Genomic DNA, 17,944 nt, shown 5'->3' with positions numbered 1-17,944 from the left:
TAGTGCTTGTCCACTGTCTGACAGTTTGTCCAGAGCTACCAGAGAGCGAGCTTATTTTTCATTATACTGAAGAAAATCAAATGTAGTTAAGGAACACACAGGAGCTTTTGTGGTATCTTCTTTAGGGACTGGTCTAACTCCTGTTGAATTTGATGGGTGCTGAGTTGGGCCTTTAAACAGCTGATTTGTCCAATGTGATTAGTAAGATGGATCCCTAAATAGCCTTGACAGTTGCCCTGTTTTGTCAAATAGTGCCTTGGAAATTAACCAAAACAATCTTTCCTTCTTTGAAAGCTAGACGGGTTTCCTGATTGCGGTTTAATGTAGGGTTACCACACTTCACTGCTGCGTATATACTTGTATATCATCCTAATGAGCTTTGTCTCTGTATTGCAGAAAGAGACAGTGGACAGGCTCGGATGTGGAAATGGAGGAAGATGATACTAGAAAGGGAATGACTGCTGCCTGCACTCCTAAGAGAAGGATTATTAACCTAACCAGTGTGTTGACTCTGCAAGAGGAAATTAGTAGCCAAGCACATGCAAGTATGCAAGTCAATTGTTCCTCAAGATAGTTATTTTTCTGACAGTTAAACACATGATTGCTTGGACTACTTAAGATAATTCTATAAAAGTGGTACAAGAAGCCTGTTTGTTACAAAAGAAGGCTTGCTCGGGCTTTTGTACATGTTTCTTTAGCTTGCAGATTGATCTGCTAAACCGGAGCCGTATTCAATTAATCCAGCTGTCAGAGCAAAATTTGTATTAAGTTCTTTAAACCATGATGACCTGCTTCTGCACAGACATTTTCCACGTAGAAAGGGAGAGGTGCACACTTCATGTCTAAGGGCTGGTTTACCCTTTAGTGAGCCTGCATATTAAACCACAGTACTAAACAAAATGCGCTAATTTAATGTAAGACTTTTTTCCATTCCAGATACAGGTATTAACTCACCCCATAGATGAACAGCCTGCAAAATTGCAGCCTAAATGCCAAGGTTCTGTGTTTATTTGCTCTGGATACAGGGACAAAGTGAGATTTCTTAAACAATGGAACTTTTGTAAAACAAAAAGATACATTTTTTTTTTTCTTTTTTGTTCTCTAATTTGTATGCAGAGGTGTTCAAGGGTAAGCCAGGTTCACAGGAATTTTTTATTGCCTAGTTGCAAGTCTCTGAAAATAATTTATAGTGGAAACAATGATGGGACAGATTAATTAAACTGCTGTAGTTTGTGCACACCATTTTTACTTGAATGAGGAAAAGGGAACCACTTTCACTGAGACTGGTAAAATACTATTCCCATCTTGCAGATGCTTAGGGCAGTTTCCTCTCAGGTGGTGTTTCACTTTGCATCTGCTGCACAGCACAATCCTTGTTTGTTAGTGAGATTTAAATGCAATAGGAGTGGCGTCCATTCAAACATTCCAGTCCTATTAAGCTGGTCTAGGTATTGGAAATCATATGGCATGACAGTTTTTGTCTTGTTAATTTTAATTGGTTGGTAACACAAGGTTCAGGGAAATTCCACAGCTAAGAAGGCCAGCATCTGTAGATAACTGCGTTAGCTGCTAAGGCTAAGAAATCTTGACTCCTAGCAATCAAAGGGTTTAATAATGATCTCCTGAAACTCCTCAATGCTGGCTGCTAGTACTGAGTGCAAAATGTCATATCCTGGTGTATCTAGTTCACCCATTCAGTGCTTAAATATTAAGGCATTGTAGTTGCAGCTATTCTGTAGCCACCAAAAAACTTCCCAGAATGATAGCAGTCAGAATTTGAGTAACTGTTCCATTTTGTGTTACCTCATTGTGTCTCTGAAATACATACCAGAAAGGCTTGTAAAAGTGAAATACATCGGCGTTACTTTCACCCCTGATGAGTTATAAAAGTGTCAGAAGACTTACCGGTACGGGGGCTGGCTCTAGCCCCTGAAGGGACAGGGCTGGGAGTGGGGGTCAGCGTCCCCCCAGCCAGCCCCTCTACACTGCCTGGCCTGTGCTGCCCAGGGCTCCAGTGGCGATTTAAAGGGCCTGGGGCTCCGGTAGCGGCAGCTGGAGCCCCCGGCCCTTTTAAATCCCCGGACTTGGGGCAGCAACTCCTTTTGCGCTCCCACCCCCCCCCCCCCCCGTTGGCGGCCGGGGGTGGGGCAAAAGAGGCAACGGCATTAAAGTGGAACGGAGAGTCTCACTTGAAGTTTGAAGAGTCTCACTTTTTATTATAAGCTCACTTTTTCTAAACAATGAGGACAGAAATTTCTTCTGGGAAAGCAAATAAAAAGCTAAGAATCCTGATCTGCGTATATACTTGGTATCAGTGGGGAGTATAGCCCAAGTAGGAACAACAGCAGGGTCAATTTTTAAATTGGATTTTATTGTGGAGGGGTTTTTTGCATTACCAGTTTTCTTTTAGGCATTTTTGGTATTTATTATTCTTTTCCAACCAGGAACTTCTCCAGTAAAACGTGATAAAATTCAAGTAAAATATTCAAGATTTTAATTTAATTTCGAATGTAATAGAACCTTTCTCATTCATACATTGTGTTTACCTATTTTAGGATTAAACTATTGGAGTATTTGGAATTTCCTTGGTAGTTTTTAGTTTATTGTTTATTATTTATTTTGAACTGAAGTGTATAGTAGTGATTCAAGTAGTAGTTTGAGATTTTCACAACTTGAATAATCAAGATACTTTGCAGACTATAGCAGATCTGGGCTGGGGGGAATTTATACAACCTCATGTTGTTAGATGTATTATTGCAGGTCTTCAGGAGATGCTACGTGATCACTCATTTGTTGGTTGTGTTAGCCCACAGTGGGCCCTAGCACAATACCAGACAAAGCTGTATCTTCTCAATACCACCCAACTCAGGTAAACATACTGATTCATGCTGTTAGATGTGTTAACAACTGAAATAACTGGTGAACACAACTGAGTAGTTAAAATAAGAAAGAGGTACAAAGGTACTGTGAATGCTGTCTTTGAAATCTAGCCAAATTGTGATTTGATGAACACTCAAGTGTGAAAGACCTCAAATTTTTAATCATCTTATTTTTTTGTATTGATCCTGCAAAATGTATGGGCTACTGCTACATCATTAAAATGCACTTTACTGTGTTGTGTCCCACTGACTAAAAACCCAGAGGATGAAAGGAATTTGATTGTACATCACACTTACTGATACCCGTTCATTTGAATAGCTATGTTATTGAAACATCAAGAAACCTAATTCTTTTAAAATCAGTTCTGTGCCTGATTACAGAATATAGGGACAATGGAAATTTGTATGTGTAAACCTACAAAAAAAAACCCTGCCAAACCTAGGCCCTGCTGCCTTGAGGTATCAAGTTATGTACTGTCTTTTATCAGCACAGAATCTGAGTCCTTTTCTCCCAGGCTAACACCACACAGTTTGGAGATTAAGGGTTTGTCTCCACAAACATTTAGTTCTCAGCAAGATAGGCTGTGAATCTATCCTGCAGTATGCAGATCTGATGATACGTGTTGGTTGTTACAGTGCTTTGGTCTACCCCTCTTTGAAATGGGATTAATCAGAGTGCATTAATGAACTGTTAACCAGCAAGATCCACACAGGTAGTTAGAGCACCACAGGCTTGAACTAAATGTTTTTATAGACAAGCCATGAGATCCTAACACATCAGTATATAGAGCTCTAACAGGCTGTAATAAGGTTCATTCTGTAGCTAAGGCCTTGTCTACACTGGCAAGTTTCTGCACAGTAAAGCAGCTTTCTGCGGTTAAACTCCCAAGGTGCACACACTGCCGGGCCACTTAGTGGTTTGCTAGGTGTACTGCTTTTTTCTACGATTCTGCCATTGCAAAGTAGAGAATATGCATATGACAAAAAATTAGACAGAAATGGTCGTTTCAATAACAAATTAACTCCTTTTCCTCCAATTCAGCCAAGAACTCTTCTACCAGATTCTTCTTTATGACTTTGCAAACTTTGGAGTTCTGAGGTTGTCAGTAAGTGTAACTTCCCTTCAAATCTTATATACAGGTTTTGGAGAGAATGATCTGATACAAAAGTTTTAACCTCACATATATGGGGCTGGTAGCTCACGTAATTAATGACCACCTGTAAAAAAAATGGTCTAAGTGAATTGTCCAGCATCACATAAGAACTCTTGGGCAGAGACAGAGCTGGAATTCTCTTGGTCAACATTCAGCTACCTTAATCATCCTTTCTCTTCCTGCAACCCTCTGCCTTATTCTGATAGTGGTTGCTTTATTATTCGTGTCAGATTCTGTTCCTTAAACAGCATCAGTGTTTGTTAATGTACTAGATTGTGTAAAAACATTCCTTCTGTTTTGCTCTAGCTTCATCAGAAATGTATTAGGAAGTGTTTAATATGCCACTGTATTTTGCAGTGGTCTTTAGAGAAGGGAGTGTTTGTAAAGATACTTCTGTATTCTCAGGGGGAAAAAATAATTGACTGCTTCATGAGGAACATCTGGATTTTGAAGGGTTGAAGTGTATGGGTGGTAGTGATGATTGTATCGTACCTCATGGTCACTTACAGGAGCCAGCTCCGCTGTATGATCTAGCTATGCTAGCCTTGGAGAACACTGAAAGTGGCTGGACAGAAGAAGATGGCCCAAAGGAAGGACTTGCTGAATACATTGTCGAGTTTCTAAAAAAGAAGACTGAAATGCTGAAAGACTATTTCTCTTTTGAAATTGATGAGGTGACTACTGCTGTTGCTTTTATGTCATAAGGTTATTTGTATAACTCTTAGGTGTTGGTAATGCACAATAGGAAACTATATTTAATATTTTTGATTTGCTTTAAGGCTTGTACCAACCTGATAAATACAATCACTTACTGTCCAGCAAACAGCAGTGTGTTGATATGGCTAGCAGGTAAATCATAGATATTTCAACATGTAAAGAAAATGTTATGCTTACAGGATGGAAACCTTACTGGATTACCCCTCCTGATAGACAACTATGTTCCACCATTGGAGGGACTACCTATGTTTATCCTTCGCTTAGCCACAGAGGTATGGTGCTGTTCAGCAGTTAGTTAATGGGGAAGCTAACGAGTCTGCAAATGTTACCTTTTTTCTTCGTCGTTTTTAGATGTTCTCTAAAATGAAATTACTAATAGGCAGGCATGCAATAATTCAACCACTAAGAAATTCACCAGAAATTGATGTGGGGAGAAGAGTTCATACAGACTGGCATAGGCCCAGTTCTGACAGAAGCAGTTGGTGCAAAAGTACAACTGCCAACATTCCTGCCTCAAATGACCATACACAGCATTTTTAAATATCGGCCAAGGTCGTAATTATCACATTATAATGGTAATACAGATGCTGACATAGGGGCTATGCTCTAAACTTTCTCTTCTAAAAGGAAAACTGCACTGATTGCTTAAGTCCATTCATTGCTAAATACTCACTATATAAGAATACATTAAAATGAATGTTCAGAAACTTTAAAAAAGATTTTACTTTCAAAGATAGGCAAACTTTTAGGCTATGCTTTGCTTTCTCTGTATCCTAACCTTACACCACCAAATGGCCAAGACAGTAGCCTATTTTGACTTTTAATTAACCAGGCATTAAGTTGACTCAGACTAGTAACTAGCAGTAATGTTCCTTCAAAATTATTTCAGATTCTGAAACAAAATGTCTGCTCTTATCAAATTTCTGCTTTGACAGGTAAACTGGGATGAAGAAAAAGAATGTTTTGAAAGCCTCAGTAAAGAATGTGCCATGTTTTACTCCATTAGAAAGCAGTATATAGTGGAGGAATCTGACTTGACTAACCAGCAGGTACAGTAACTGCATATGCTGCTGCAGTCACCTGGGTAAATCACTTGTGTTGAATTGTAAAAACCTTTAAAAATGGCTTTCATGAGTAGTCTCCCACTCTATGGAATCGGGTGAACTGAATAACAGTGCAACAGGGTTCTGAAAGAATACACAGGCTTATCCTTTGGAGAAGGCTGCTTTTACAGGGCAAAAAGAACGTGTATTTAGAAAAGTCATTAAATAAGAAATTCCCATGTGCTTAGAAAGAAAACACTGAGAATAAGCTCTAAAAACATTGCCCCACAGCTTCCATACAGGATAACTTCTCCCAAAGACTAACTGGTTCATGTACCTCCAAAAAGTGTGTTTGGGCTGAATCTCTTAAATGCCTAATTACTCTTTCAGAGTGCCCAAATCAGTATCAACTAAGCACTTTCCAAAAATTGATTAGTCATGTTGTGTGGAATTTGAGTTTCCTCTGAATAATGCAAAAGCAATACTACTACTACCTGGAATTTCACAGTTTCTCAAACCAGAAAACTAAGGCATCTCCCGCTGTTAGGACATTGAGCTGAGCTACAAGAGATCCTAAGCCAATTTGAGCCAAGAATTTGTGGAAAAACTGGTGCACATTCTTGCTCCTCTTCTCCCCCCCGCCCTATGTGTATTTTTTTATAGCATTACAATGTCATTCTAGGGTGTATTAACAAGTGTTCTATATAAAACAGGAAATAATTGTTCTGTTCTACTTGGCAGTGGGGAGGCATCAGCTGGAGTACTGTATCCAGTTTTGGTTCCACACTTAAGGATGTGGACTAACTGGAGGATCCAGAGGCGAGAAACCCAAAAAAGCTTAGAAAACATGCCCTATGAGGAAAGGTTAAATTGGGCTTGTTTAAACTAGAAGAGAAGGCTGAGTTGGGAGACGATAAATCTTCAAGTATGTGAAGGACTGTTATAAGGATGGGGATGAGTCCTCCATGTGCAGGGAGGGTAGGACAAGTAGTAATGGGCTTAGGTTTGATATTAGGAAAAACATTCTAAGGCAAAGTTAAGCAGTGAAACAGGTTACGTGAGGTGGCTGTCAAATCCCACTTTTTAGAACAGGGTAGGCAAACACCTCTCTACTTCTCAATCCTGTCTCAGCACAGGGGTGGACTAGATCAGTGCTTCTCAAGCTATCCAATGTGGGGGACTGGCAATTTTCTTTTTTTTCCAGTGTGCACGCAGACTGGCAGCTCGTGGACTGCCACTGGACTAGATGACCTCTTGAGGTCCCTTCTAGCCCATTTCTAAGATTGTTTCAGTAAAATCTCCACAAAAATTAGACCCTTTAAGTGATTAAAATGGCAGAAGATGACTCAATGGTAGCAGTTGTGCTTGATTGTAGGGGAAAATATTTTCTACCTACAATCCCCTGCAAACTCAGCTTGAGCTGAAAAGGCATATCTCATGAACAATCCACAGCCCAAATTATGCTGACATTTGTCAACCCAGTCCCTTGCAAGTGAGTTGCATGGGAGTAGATGACTGGACTTGCATAAACTATTGTTGTACCAGAAAACATAGTCCAGTTCATAGTTATTTTTTGTGTGTTAACTATGCAAAGCTAAGTACTTCTACTACTAGCCTAAGCAGAATATTTGCAGAAGGAGCTGCTGTTCTCCTTTCAAGAGGAGCACTTCATATAAAGTGCTAGACTAGTTTGATTTTTACACTCAAACTCTGCACTGGAAATGTCTGAAAGGTATTTTGACTCAAACCTTTTCTCTAGCTTAACTTAGAGCTAGCACAGTTTGCTAAATGGTAGTGAGGGGCTGTGGTTATCTGGAGGCTGACAAGTGGATTCTTTTATTTATCAAGATAGTGAACTAATCTGCAAACACTAAAGTAAATGATTTAGCACTTCCAGCTGTAGCTGTTCTGGTAGGAAAAAGTCAAGGTTTTGAAAAATGTATCAAATCTACATTTCTATAAAACTAAAGAGTAGTTGTGTTTTAAAACCAAACTTTTCTTTCAGAGTGAAGAGCTTGGATCTGGTTCAACATCTTGGAAATGGACTGTGGAACATGTTATTTACAAAGCTTTTAGGACCCACCTTTTGCCTCCTAAACACTTCACAGAAGATGGCAACATTTTGCAGCTTGCTAATCTGCCAGACCTGTATAAAGTTTTTGAGAGGTGTTGAATACTTCAGTTGGATGGACTCACTGGTGTATCCCATTGTTTCATACAAGGGGGATAAAACTGGATGACTAATGGAAGAAAGGAGTTTGTCATACTGCCTTTCAGGAAAGAGTATTTCAGAAGTAAAACAGTCTATATTCAACTACTGTAGCTCTTTGCTGCTGTATGTCACTATAAGTTACATTAGAGACTGATATACTGAAACGTTCCAGCCATGTTAAAAGCATCCCTCTCTCAGAATGCAGCTGAGGTGCCTCAAAAGGGAACAGATTTCCTGATAGACAGCTGTGAAGATCTGTATGCAAGACTTTACTTCAGAAATTTTTTTTTGATAAACATCCACTTTAGCTCATAGCTCTAAAAGTTAAACCCACCTTTTATCTGTACTTATAACTCAGTTTTGAAATAGCAAATGTAAGTACATTTAATGCCCTCCCAAATGTTTACTGGAGCACCTTACAGAATGTCATGGGTAAAGTGAGCAGTTTGGTTTAAATGTCTATCTAGATTATAGCTCTGTAAGATTGTATATAAAAAAGCCACTCATTTCTAGCCAGTACAGTGTCCATTTAATGAACTCCTCAGACATTTCCTCACCCCTCCTTCCACCCTAAAGTTTCATTCCACACTTAAGCAGCAGTTGCTATACAATTTTACAAAGTACAACAAAACATCTTCTGTGATTAAAGTCCCTGTTTTTATATTAAGAGTAGCTGAGCTAGTACTTCCTTGGCAAAATAAGCTAGAACTCAGATGTGCTATCACCCATGCAAAAAAGCAAGTTTTATAATAGTCCCTATTTTTTATTTATATAAATTTAAATATTACAAAAATGCACCTTTCCATCAAAATTTATAAACTTTAATGAACATAGACCCCAAAACTGTATCTTAAAATAAATGTTATCTGCTTTCAAAGGTTAGATCTAACATATTTGAAGTCTAAATTGCACCGTATAGAAGGCACTTGTGCTGTGTGATGTCTTGAGCAAGTACATTTGTTATTTTTTAAAAGACAGTGTCCTCTTGAACTCATGCAGTTGTCTTCAAGCACCAAGCATCATTAAAGCAGCTGAAAAAAAGTTTAAGTCAACCTGATTCCACAGTTGTGAAAACAAATGTTTTCTAGTAATAAGTCAATCAGACAGCATTGTGCTTCAGCTCTGACTCTACAATTAAACTGCTAAATAAAAATCACCATCATTCACATAGGAATTCAAATTTTTCATTCTCTCATAAGTTACAAAAGGTATGCCATTTAATTCTGCAACTAAAATATTACTGAACAGCTCAGTGTTCAAATAGTTTGTGCCAATTAAAGTCTGTATTAAAACAAGCTAAGGGCTAGTTATTTCAAGGAGCAGTGCACAACTTGTTCCATTTTCTAATACTTTCTTCTATTGTTGAGATAGAAGCGCAGTCCTGTTTGCCTTCATCTTCTCCAGCCTTTTCATCAAGTGGCTATTGGTCATCTCCATCTCTTCTATCCTGTCCAATGCTGTTCTTAACTAAAATGAAAACAAAAAGTTATTCAATTTCAGAATAATTGCAACTGGGTTTCTGTTTTTTTAATGTCCTGGTGTGAGTAGCACAAATTAAAACTCTACAATGAGCTTTATGGTTAGGATCACAACCCAATTTTCTCTGTGGAAAGTCTTGATTATGTTCTTTATAAGACTGTCGGGTCAAGAAAAATGGAACCTGACTGACTGCTACCCTTGCAGTTATTATCTGATATCCAAAGGAAGCAGAACTCACTCAATTGCTGACATTAGCATAATCTAGAAACAATTTAAAAATAACGGCGTATACTCATTTCTGAGCAGTTGGGTACCCAGAGCTTCATATTACAACTACTCCCTTGAGGCAAAGTCTTCGGTCATCCTCTATAACTGAGCCAGCTGACAGGCAGATGTCTGAGATGGCAGAGGTAGGAATCCTCATGCCTTGTACAGCAGCTCCCATTCCAGCCCATTGGCTAGCATAGTTTAAAGCAATCCCTTATTTGGCTCCCTAGGCAGTAGGCATTGGAGATTTGCATAGTGGTACATCTCCACACTCTTGAACACTACACTGGGAGAGTTTGCTCCCCTGAAATTTTGACAAAACGATCAGCTCAGTACGGTAGAACTCTGTACTCCCTCCTGACAAAGAAAGCTTTGCACTGAGTAGTAATTAGCAGGACTCCCACTGCCTACAATCATCTGTTTGGGAGGAGATTGGACTTAAGGTAGTTTATCTTGAACACTAAAGGTTCTACCATACCCATGTTGGCACAGACTGATTCTTTGATTCCTACCAGAGCATAGTTCTTGATCACCCAACTGGTCCAGGTTAAGGGAACACTTTCACTTTATGTAAAGGTGAGGTTACTTCTAAAAATTTCTGGAATATATGCAGTGCAGACAGCAAAATAAAAGCAATACCCAAAATTTGTCTTTGTCATCTTCCTCTTAAAACTCAGATAAAGCACAGGATAGTTCTCAGTCTCCCCATGGGTACACAGTAGGTAATTGTCAGGTCAGAGCATGTAGCCAGACACTTTGAAAGAGGCATGATTCCTAGAGACACCGTTCCTAACTCTGAAAACACACATTGAGAAATTTGACATCTAACAGGAGGGCTCAAACCCATGCATTTTAAACATAATGAAATACCTGAATACAGTCCTCCTATCACTTTTCTTTTGTAGCTGGGAGGGGGGTTTGGATTTCCTGTAACATTTCTTTCTGGTGGTATTAGATTCATGGGCATTCTGAGTTGCAGCCTGCTGAGGAACCGTGTGTCTGAGGGAACCCAGGGTGGTGTTAGGAGTAAAAAGAACCTTAAGTCTTCCTCGCATTGGAACATCCTTCAAGGATGAGATTGGCAGGCTGACTACAGGCTCAGGAGCTTCTAAAAAATTTGGAGGTTTTCATTGCTCATGGTAAGTAAGTCAAAGATGACAAAGCACTCTGACTATAAAATGTCCACACTTGAACACATTAGTTCTATAACACATTGGATTCTTAGAAGGTACTCATCAGTTCCTCCCTCTGTCATAGCGATAAGAAGCAGAAGGTGGGATTAAAGACAGAGCCAAAGACCTGAGGAAACTAACGATAGTTTTCGTTTCTTTGGCATTCATTAGATTTGCCTCTGCTTTCAGCGGATAGAAATTAAGGATCTATATCTTTGTATGAAGGCCTGATGATCAGAGCCATACATATCTATGAATATCAATGCCAGATTCAGCTGCTCTTGCTTATTCCACATGTGGAGATACAGCCAACATCAAAGGAAACCTATTCCTGAAGTCTGTTCAAATCCTCACAAAAGAGGTGTTTAAATTCCTCACTTTTCTCCTAGAGAAAAGAATACAGGTGCAAGGCTACAACCTCATGTCTTGCATGTATAAGATGGGTAGTTTTTGTAATGGGAGCTGCCGCCATACAAGATTGATAAATCCTTCTTCCCCCCCGCCCCACAGAATAAGATAGCCAAGCATCTTGCATCATCAGCTGGGGTGTCATGTTGTGAGGTAAATCAGCTTTAGTCTGGACTATACCAGCCTCTAGTGCAGAAAGAGGGAGCCACAGCCAACCCCAGGTAGGAACAGCCTTTTGGTTCTGAGTTTCTACAGCACCGAGCTCAACAGGGTCCCGGTTCATTATTAGGGCCCCTAAGTGTTATAAGAGTATACAAATGATAAATGACTATGCCAAGCCCAGCACTGCAGATAGTGCCAACTAAGTAATGTGCTCGTTGCACAGGAGGCAGTGTAACAGGCTGGAGCCCCATCAACTATCCATCTGAAACTATGACCCATCCCAGCATCTTGAAAGTGTTGCGAGGTTATTGCAGAAGCTCGGGTCACCCCTGAAGAAAATGAAATGGTTACTTACGGTAACAAATTCTTAAGATGTGGTGCAAATGTGTATTCCATTTAGGTGTGTGCGGGCCTACCACAACGGAGCCGGAGCATTTTGCCAGCAGGACCCTTACAGGGGTAGTGCTCACACCCCTAGCCCCTCCTCCCCTGGTTATATGAGGTGGCACGGCCACAACCCCCTTGATTCCTTCATGCTGAATACCCAGGAGATGAGACTCCAAAGCACGTCTGCATAACATCTCAAAGAACCAATTACAGTAAGTAACCATTTCTTCTTTGAATAGATGCAATCATGTATTTCACTTAGGTGACTCACAAGCAGTACCCCTTCCAGGAGGCAGGGCTCAGAGTCTACCTAAATAAGGAATAACCCTTCTGAAGGTTGCATCCACCTTAGAAGATGAAGTAATGGCATACTGGTTCACAAATGTATATATGGACAAGCATGTAGTAGCCCTGCAAAGTCCAATATGGAAATGTCACTGAAGAATGCTATTGACATTGCTTGTGCTCTCATGTTGATATGCAGAGAGGACTCCTGCTTCAACCACAGACCTTTGACTTTCAGTGACTGCAGACATGCTCCCCAGCCTATCAGGGAGGCGTCGGTGACAACAGTCCTAGTTGGTAAGGGCTGGATGAAAGGAATAACTTGACAAATACTCTCAAGGAGCATCCACCACAGTAAGGAGTCCAGGACCCATTTGTCCAAAGAGCAAGGAGTCGGACAGTAAACTGTTCTGAGTCATATGTGAAAGAGGTGAAGGTGCAACCGTGCAAACTGGATCACCTGCACGCAAAACATATGACACAAGAGCTTCAGGGACATCTGAACTGTCGTGGAAGGCTGAGACTGAGGCAGAGCTGCTGAATCTCCTGAAAACGGTCAGCGGAAACACAAACTCAGACTTTATTAGGACCCCAATGAATTCTATTTACTGAGTCGGAACCCAAGTTGACTTCCCAGTATTTAGGATTAGACCCATATGGTCGAGCAAATGCAGTGTAGTGTTGAAGTGAGAAAAGACTTCTTCTCTGGATCTGCCCCTAAGTAACCAGTCATCCAGATATGGGTAGATGTGGATCCCTTTCTGAGATATCCTGTGATAATGGCCATGTATTTGGTAAAAACCCAAGGGGCAGAAGAGATTCTGAAAAGAAGCACCGTATACTAGAAAAGGCCCTCTGCTACGACGAATCAAAGGAATTTTCTGTGGCTCTGCAAAATGGTCACATGAAAGTAGGCATCCTGAAGGTCCCATGGAGCAAACCAGTCTTTCTGAGACAACGCAGGGAGAGTAGTCAATAGAGTGACTATGCAGAATCTCATGTACCTGATGTATTTGTTGAGGCCATAAAGTTTGAGAATGGGCTTTTCACCTCCTTTGGATTTGGGCACCAGAAAATACTGGTAATAGAAACCCTGACTTCGGTGATCCTGTGGAACCTCCTCCATCGCCAGCAGAGCACAAATCTACTTAAGGAGCAATATATCATGAGTGGGGTCCTTGAAGAGGGACAGCGAGGCGGAATGGAAAAGAACTGGTAGCACAGCCCAATCCCATAGCTATCAGAAGCCTGCATCCCAAGAAAGGGGAAAAAATTCATAGGTAGGAGTTGTAGACCAAGCTGAATGAGCAAGCATCTCATAGAGGTGATTAAGAAAAGCAGAAAGCATACAGGGAGTGGAAGATGGGAGGGATCAGCAAGGAAAGCTACTTTATTTAGGTCAGAACATGTAGGAATAAAGTGAGAAAGGCTAAAAGTCAAGTAGAGTTGGACCTTGCAAAGGGAATTAAAACCAATAGTAAAAGGTTCTATAGCCATATAAATAAGAAGAAAACAAAGAAAGAAGAAGTGGGACCGCTAATCACTGAGGATGGAGTGGAGGTTAAGGATAATCTAGGCATGGCCCAATATCTAAACAAATACTTTGCCTCAGTCTTTAATGAGGCTAATGAGGATCTTAGGGATAATGGTAGCATGACAAATGGGAATGAGGATACGGAGGTAGATATTACCATATCTGAGGTAGAAGAGAAACTCAAACAGCTTAATGGAACTAAATCGGGGGGCCCAGATAATCTTCATCCAAGAATACTAAAGGAATTGGCACATGAAATTGCAAGCCCATTAGCAAGAATTTTTAATGAATCTGTAAACTCAGGGGTTGTACCGTATGACTGGAGAATTGCTAACATAGTTCCTATTTTTAAGAAAGGAAAAAAAAGTGATCCAGGTAACTACAGGCCTGTTAGTTTGACATCTGTAGTACGCAAGGTCTTGGAAAAAATTTTGAAGGAGAAAGTAGTTAAGGACATTGAGGTCAATGGTAAATGGGACAAAATACAACATGGTTTTACAAAAGGTAGATCGTGCCAAGCCAACCTGATCTCCTTCTTTGAGAAAGTAACAGATTTTTTAAACAAAGCAAATGCAGTGGATCTAATTTACCTAGATTTCAGTGAGGTGTTTGATACGGTGCCACGTGGGGAATTAGTTAAATTGGAAAAGTTGGGGATCAATATGAAAATTGAAAGGTGGATAAGGAATTGGTTAAAGGGGAGACTACAGCGGGTCATACTGAAAGGTGAACTGTCAGGCTGGAGGGAGGTTACCAGTGGAATTCCTCAGGGATCGGGTTTGGAACCGATCTTATTTAATCTTTTTATTACTGACCTCAGCACAAAAAGTGGGTGTGTGCTAATAAAGTCTGTGGATGATACAAAGCTGGGAGGTAATTTAGAGAATTTAGAGAAGGACCAGGATATCATACAGGAGGATCTGGATGACCTTGTAAACTGGAGTAATAGTAATAGGATGAAATTTAATAGTGAGAAGTGTAAGGTCATGCATTTAGGGATTAATAACAAGAATTTTAGTTATAAGCTGGGGACGCATCAATTAGAAGTAACGGAGGAGGAGGACCTTGGAGTATTGGTTGACCACACGATGACTATGAGCCGCCAATGTGATATGGCTGTGAAAAAAACTAATGCGGTCTTTGGATGCATCAGGCGAGGTATTTCCACTAGAGATAAGGAGGTGTTAGTACCGTTATACAAGGCACTGGTGAGACCTCATCTGGAATATAGTGTGTTCAGTTCTGGTCTCCCATGTTTAAGAAGGATGAATTCAAACTGGAACAGATACAGAGAAGGGCTACTAGGATGATCCGAGGAATGGAAAACCTGTCTTATGAAAGGAGACTCAAGGAGCTTGGCTTGGTTAGCCTAACCAAAAGAAGGCCGAGGGGAGATATGATTGCTCTCTATAAATATATCAGAGGGCTAAATACCAGAGAGGGAGAGGAATTATTTAAGCTCGGTACCAATGAGACACAAGAACAAATGGATATAAACTGGCCATCAGGAAGTTTAAACTTGAAATTAGATGAAGGTTTCTAACCATCAGAGGAGTGAAGTTCTGGAACAGCCTTCCAAGGGAAGCAGTGGGGGCAAAAGATCTATCTGGCTTCAAGATTAAACTCGGTAAGTTTATGGAGGAGATGGTATGATGGGATAAAGATCAATCAATTGTCAAAATCATGTTAACTATTCATGGTAAATAGGCCCAATGGCCTGTGATAGAATGTTAGATGGGGTGGGATCTGAGTTACTACAGAGAATTCTTTCCTAGCTATCTGGCTGGTGAATCTTGCCCACATGCTCAGGGTTCAGCTGATCGCCATATTTGGGGTTGGGAAAGAATTTTCCTCCAGGGCAGATTGGAAGAGGCCCTAGGGGGTTTTCGCCTTCCTCTGCAGCATGGGGCACGGGTCACTTGCTGGAGGATTCTCTGCACCTTGAAGTCTTTAAACCATGATTTGAGGACTTCAATAGCTCAGACATAGGTGAGAGGTTTATTGCAGGAGTGGGTGGTTGAGATTCAGTGGCCTGCATTGTGCAGGAGGTCACACTAGATGATCATAATGGTCCCTTCTGACCTTAATATCTATGAGTCTATGATGGTGCTTAGGACCCAGCTGTTGGTGGGGATCGAGCCCCAAGCATTGTGAAAGCAAATGGAGGGGAAGAAAATGACAACTGGAACATTGCCTTGGAGGAAGAAGTCAAAATGGGTGCTTTGGAGAAGAACATGTGGACTGTCTGAACCCCAAACACGACTGCTTCTTTGAGGGATCTATGCCCTTTCTGGGGTAGTCCCGCTGTCTTGGGAGAGGGAAAGGCTGGTCTGCAAATTTGGACATAGCCCTCCAGTTGACAAATTTGTACTTGGACAGCAATGCTTGCTGATTAGCAATTTGCATCTGCAAGAAAGAGGAGCAGCAAATCTTCCTGCCCATCAGATCCATGCTCTTAGAGTCCTTCTCCTTGCGAGTGGACTTAAACCTGCCCTGTTGGGCTCTATCGTTCACAACTGTTACCACCAAGGAGCTTGGGCTATAAAAACCTGCAAATCCCTGCACAGGAACAAAGCAGCACTTTTCCATGTGCTTAGCTACAGGTGGTACTAAAGCCAGTGTGCTCCAGAGGACCTTAGTAGGCTCATAGAGCTCAATGTTAATAGGGAGAAATGACTCTCCCAGGGGCAGACAGCTGCAGGATATCCACTAACTTGTGGGTGTTCACCTACAGGAATTCTGCCTGAATACCCAGGGAGGCAGCCACCGCAACAGGTCCCAATATGCCCTAAAATTCTCCATTACTGAAGGGAAGGAAGAGCATGGCACCACAGAATCGTCCAAGGATGAGGATAAAGCAGTTAAGTGTGCCCAAGACGGATCCTGCTCCAGGACTGACGGCCTGGGTGAAACAATTTGGGAGGCTCTGAGGGAAAGCCTCACCAGTGCCTGGATCTGTGGCGGATTGATGGTCACCACCACAGACTTGGCTGGTGATCTCAGCCTCAGGAAGGCTGAGAAGCAGGACTTCCGTGACTGAGAAGAGTCCCATGGATTCCATGGAGGCCACTGGTATAGATAGGGCACTGGTGGTCAGTAGGCGCTAGACCAGGGGCCTCCATCCTGACCACGAGATGAATGCTAGTCCTGGTACCAACAGCGCTCCATGAAGGGCCCCCATCAAGGGAACGGGAAGAGAAAGATCTCAACTTGGACACCAAGGGATCCCGGGCTTCGGGGGATAGCTGTGAGGCCAGTCCTGAGGGTGCAAGCGGTTGGACTGACTCGTCCGTAGCCCAGAATGACAAGAGGGCTGGTGCCAATACTGGAAATGGAACTTCCAGCAAAGTGTACATCTCTGTCACTTCCAGTGCTTGGAGTAGTGTACACCACTGGTGTACACCCTACAGCCCATTAGGGTAATCTGATTGCGGGCCATGAGACATTTTGCTGACGTTGACCGTCCGCAGCCATGGCCCCCCGCAGCTCCCAGTGGCCTTTTCCACAGCACACTCAACAGGGAACGACTCCTCCGTCTCTTCGGAGAGGCACCAGCTCCAGGACACAAAGCAGCAGCACTTCCCACACCTGAGGGCGATCTCCAATCTGAGGAGGGCCTTGGTGCCAAAGTAGGCCACATGACGTGTTCGAGCAGGTGCTGCTTCAGATGAAGATCTCTTGCCACTTGAGTCCGTTTCATGAGTAATCTGCAAAACGAACACTGCTCCTTGACGTGGGCTTTGCCTAGACGCAGCAAGCACTGTGTGGGGATCGCCCCCATACACGATGGACAAAGTTTAAATACTGGTGAGGACATCACTAGGGAAAACTTAAATAACTAACTAACGATCAGTACTAATTAACTATATACAATCAGAGAACAGCCACTAAATAGAAGAATGTGAAATAAAAACCACACAGAGCTCTAACTCCAGCCACAGGTATTAAGAAGGAACTGGGGGAGGTTGGGGTGGTGCCACCTCATATAGCCAAAGGAGGGACTACAGCCACGACCATCGCCCCTCTACAGGTACTGCTAAGCAAAATTCTCTGGTGCCGGTGCACTGGGCACCCACACATCTGAATGGAATATATGGCTGTATCTACTCAAAGAACAACTTCATGTTAAGAGGTAAATAGGTCACATCTACAAATAGATGGACTCTCCTATCTAAGCACTATACAAACACTAATGGATTTAATCTCACAATTATCTCCAATTTACAGATACGGAACAAATGCACT

The 17,944-nt window shown here is 41.6% G+C and overlaps 2 protein-coding genes across 7 annotated transcripts in view; one reads left to right on the top strand and one right to left on the bottom strand.

The window, feature by feature from the left end:
• The window catches only part of MLH1 (mutL homolog 1), a 35,656-nt gene extending 25,257 nt beyond the window's left edge, over positions 1-10,399 (top strand). The window contains exons 11-17 of one of the 2 annotated variants that reach the window (XM_074945398.1): positions 397-545; positions 2,761-2,869; positions 3,922-3,985; positions 4,543-4,707; positions 4,930-5,022; positions 5,686-5,799; positions 7,799-10,399. In XM_074945398.1, coding sequence (XP_074801499.1) covers positions 397-545; positions 2,761-2,869; positions 3,922-3,985; positions 4,543-4,707; positions 4,930-5,022; positions 5,686-5,799; positions 7,799-7,966 — 862 coding nt within the window. In that variant the 3' untranslated portion in view covers positions 7,967-10,399. The remainder of the gene's footprint in view (positions 1-396; positions 546-2,760; positions 2,870-3,921; positions 3,986-4,542; positions 4,708-4,929; positions 5,023-5,685; positions 5,800-7,798) is intronic. The other variant, XM_074945397.1, reaches the window with a different exon arrangement.
• The window catches only part of LRRFIP2 (LRR binding FLII interacting protein 2), a 146,857-nt gene continuing 137,457 nt past the window's right edge, over positions 8,545-17,944 (bottom strand). For 2 of the 5 annotated variants that reach the window (XM_074945400.1, XM_074945403.1), the window contains one exon: positions 8,549-9,472. In XM_074945400.1, coding sequence (XP_074801501.1) covers positions 9,362-9,472 — 111 coding nt within the window. In that variant the 3' untranslated portion in view covers positions 8,549-9,361. Of the gene's footprint in view, positions 9,473-17,944 lie in introns of all 5 variants that reach the window. The other 3 variants (XM_074945399.1, XM_074945401.1, XM_074945402.1) reach the window with 3 other exon arrangements.

The sequence above is a fragment of the Natator depressus genome, chromosome 2 (genome assembly GCF_965152275.1).
Source record: "Natator depressus isolate rNatDep1 chromosome 2, rNatDep2.hap1, whole genome shotgun sequence".
NCBI lineage: Eukaryota > Metazoa > Chordata > Testudines > Cheloniidae > Natator > Natator depressus.
Note: the sequence above shows the minus strand (reverse complement) of the source record. Positions and strands in the feature narration are given on the sequence as shown.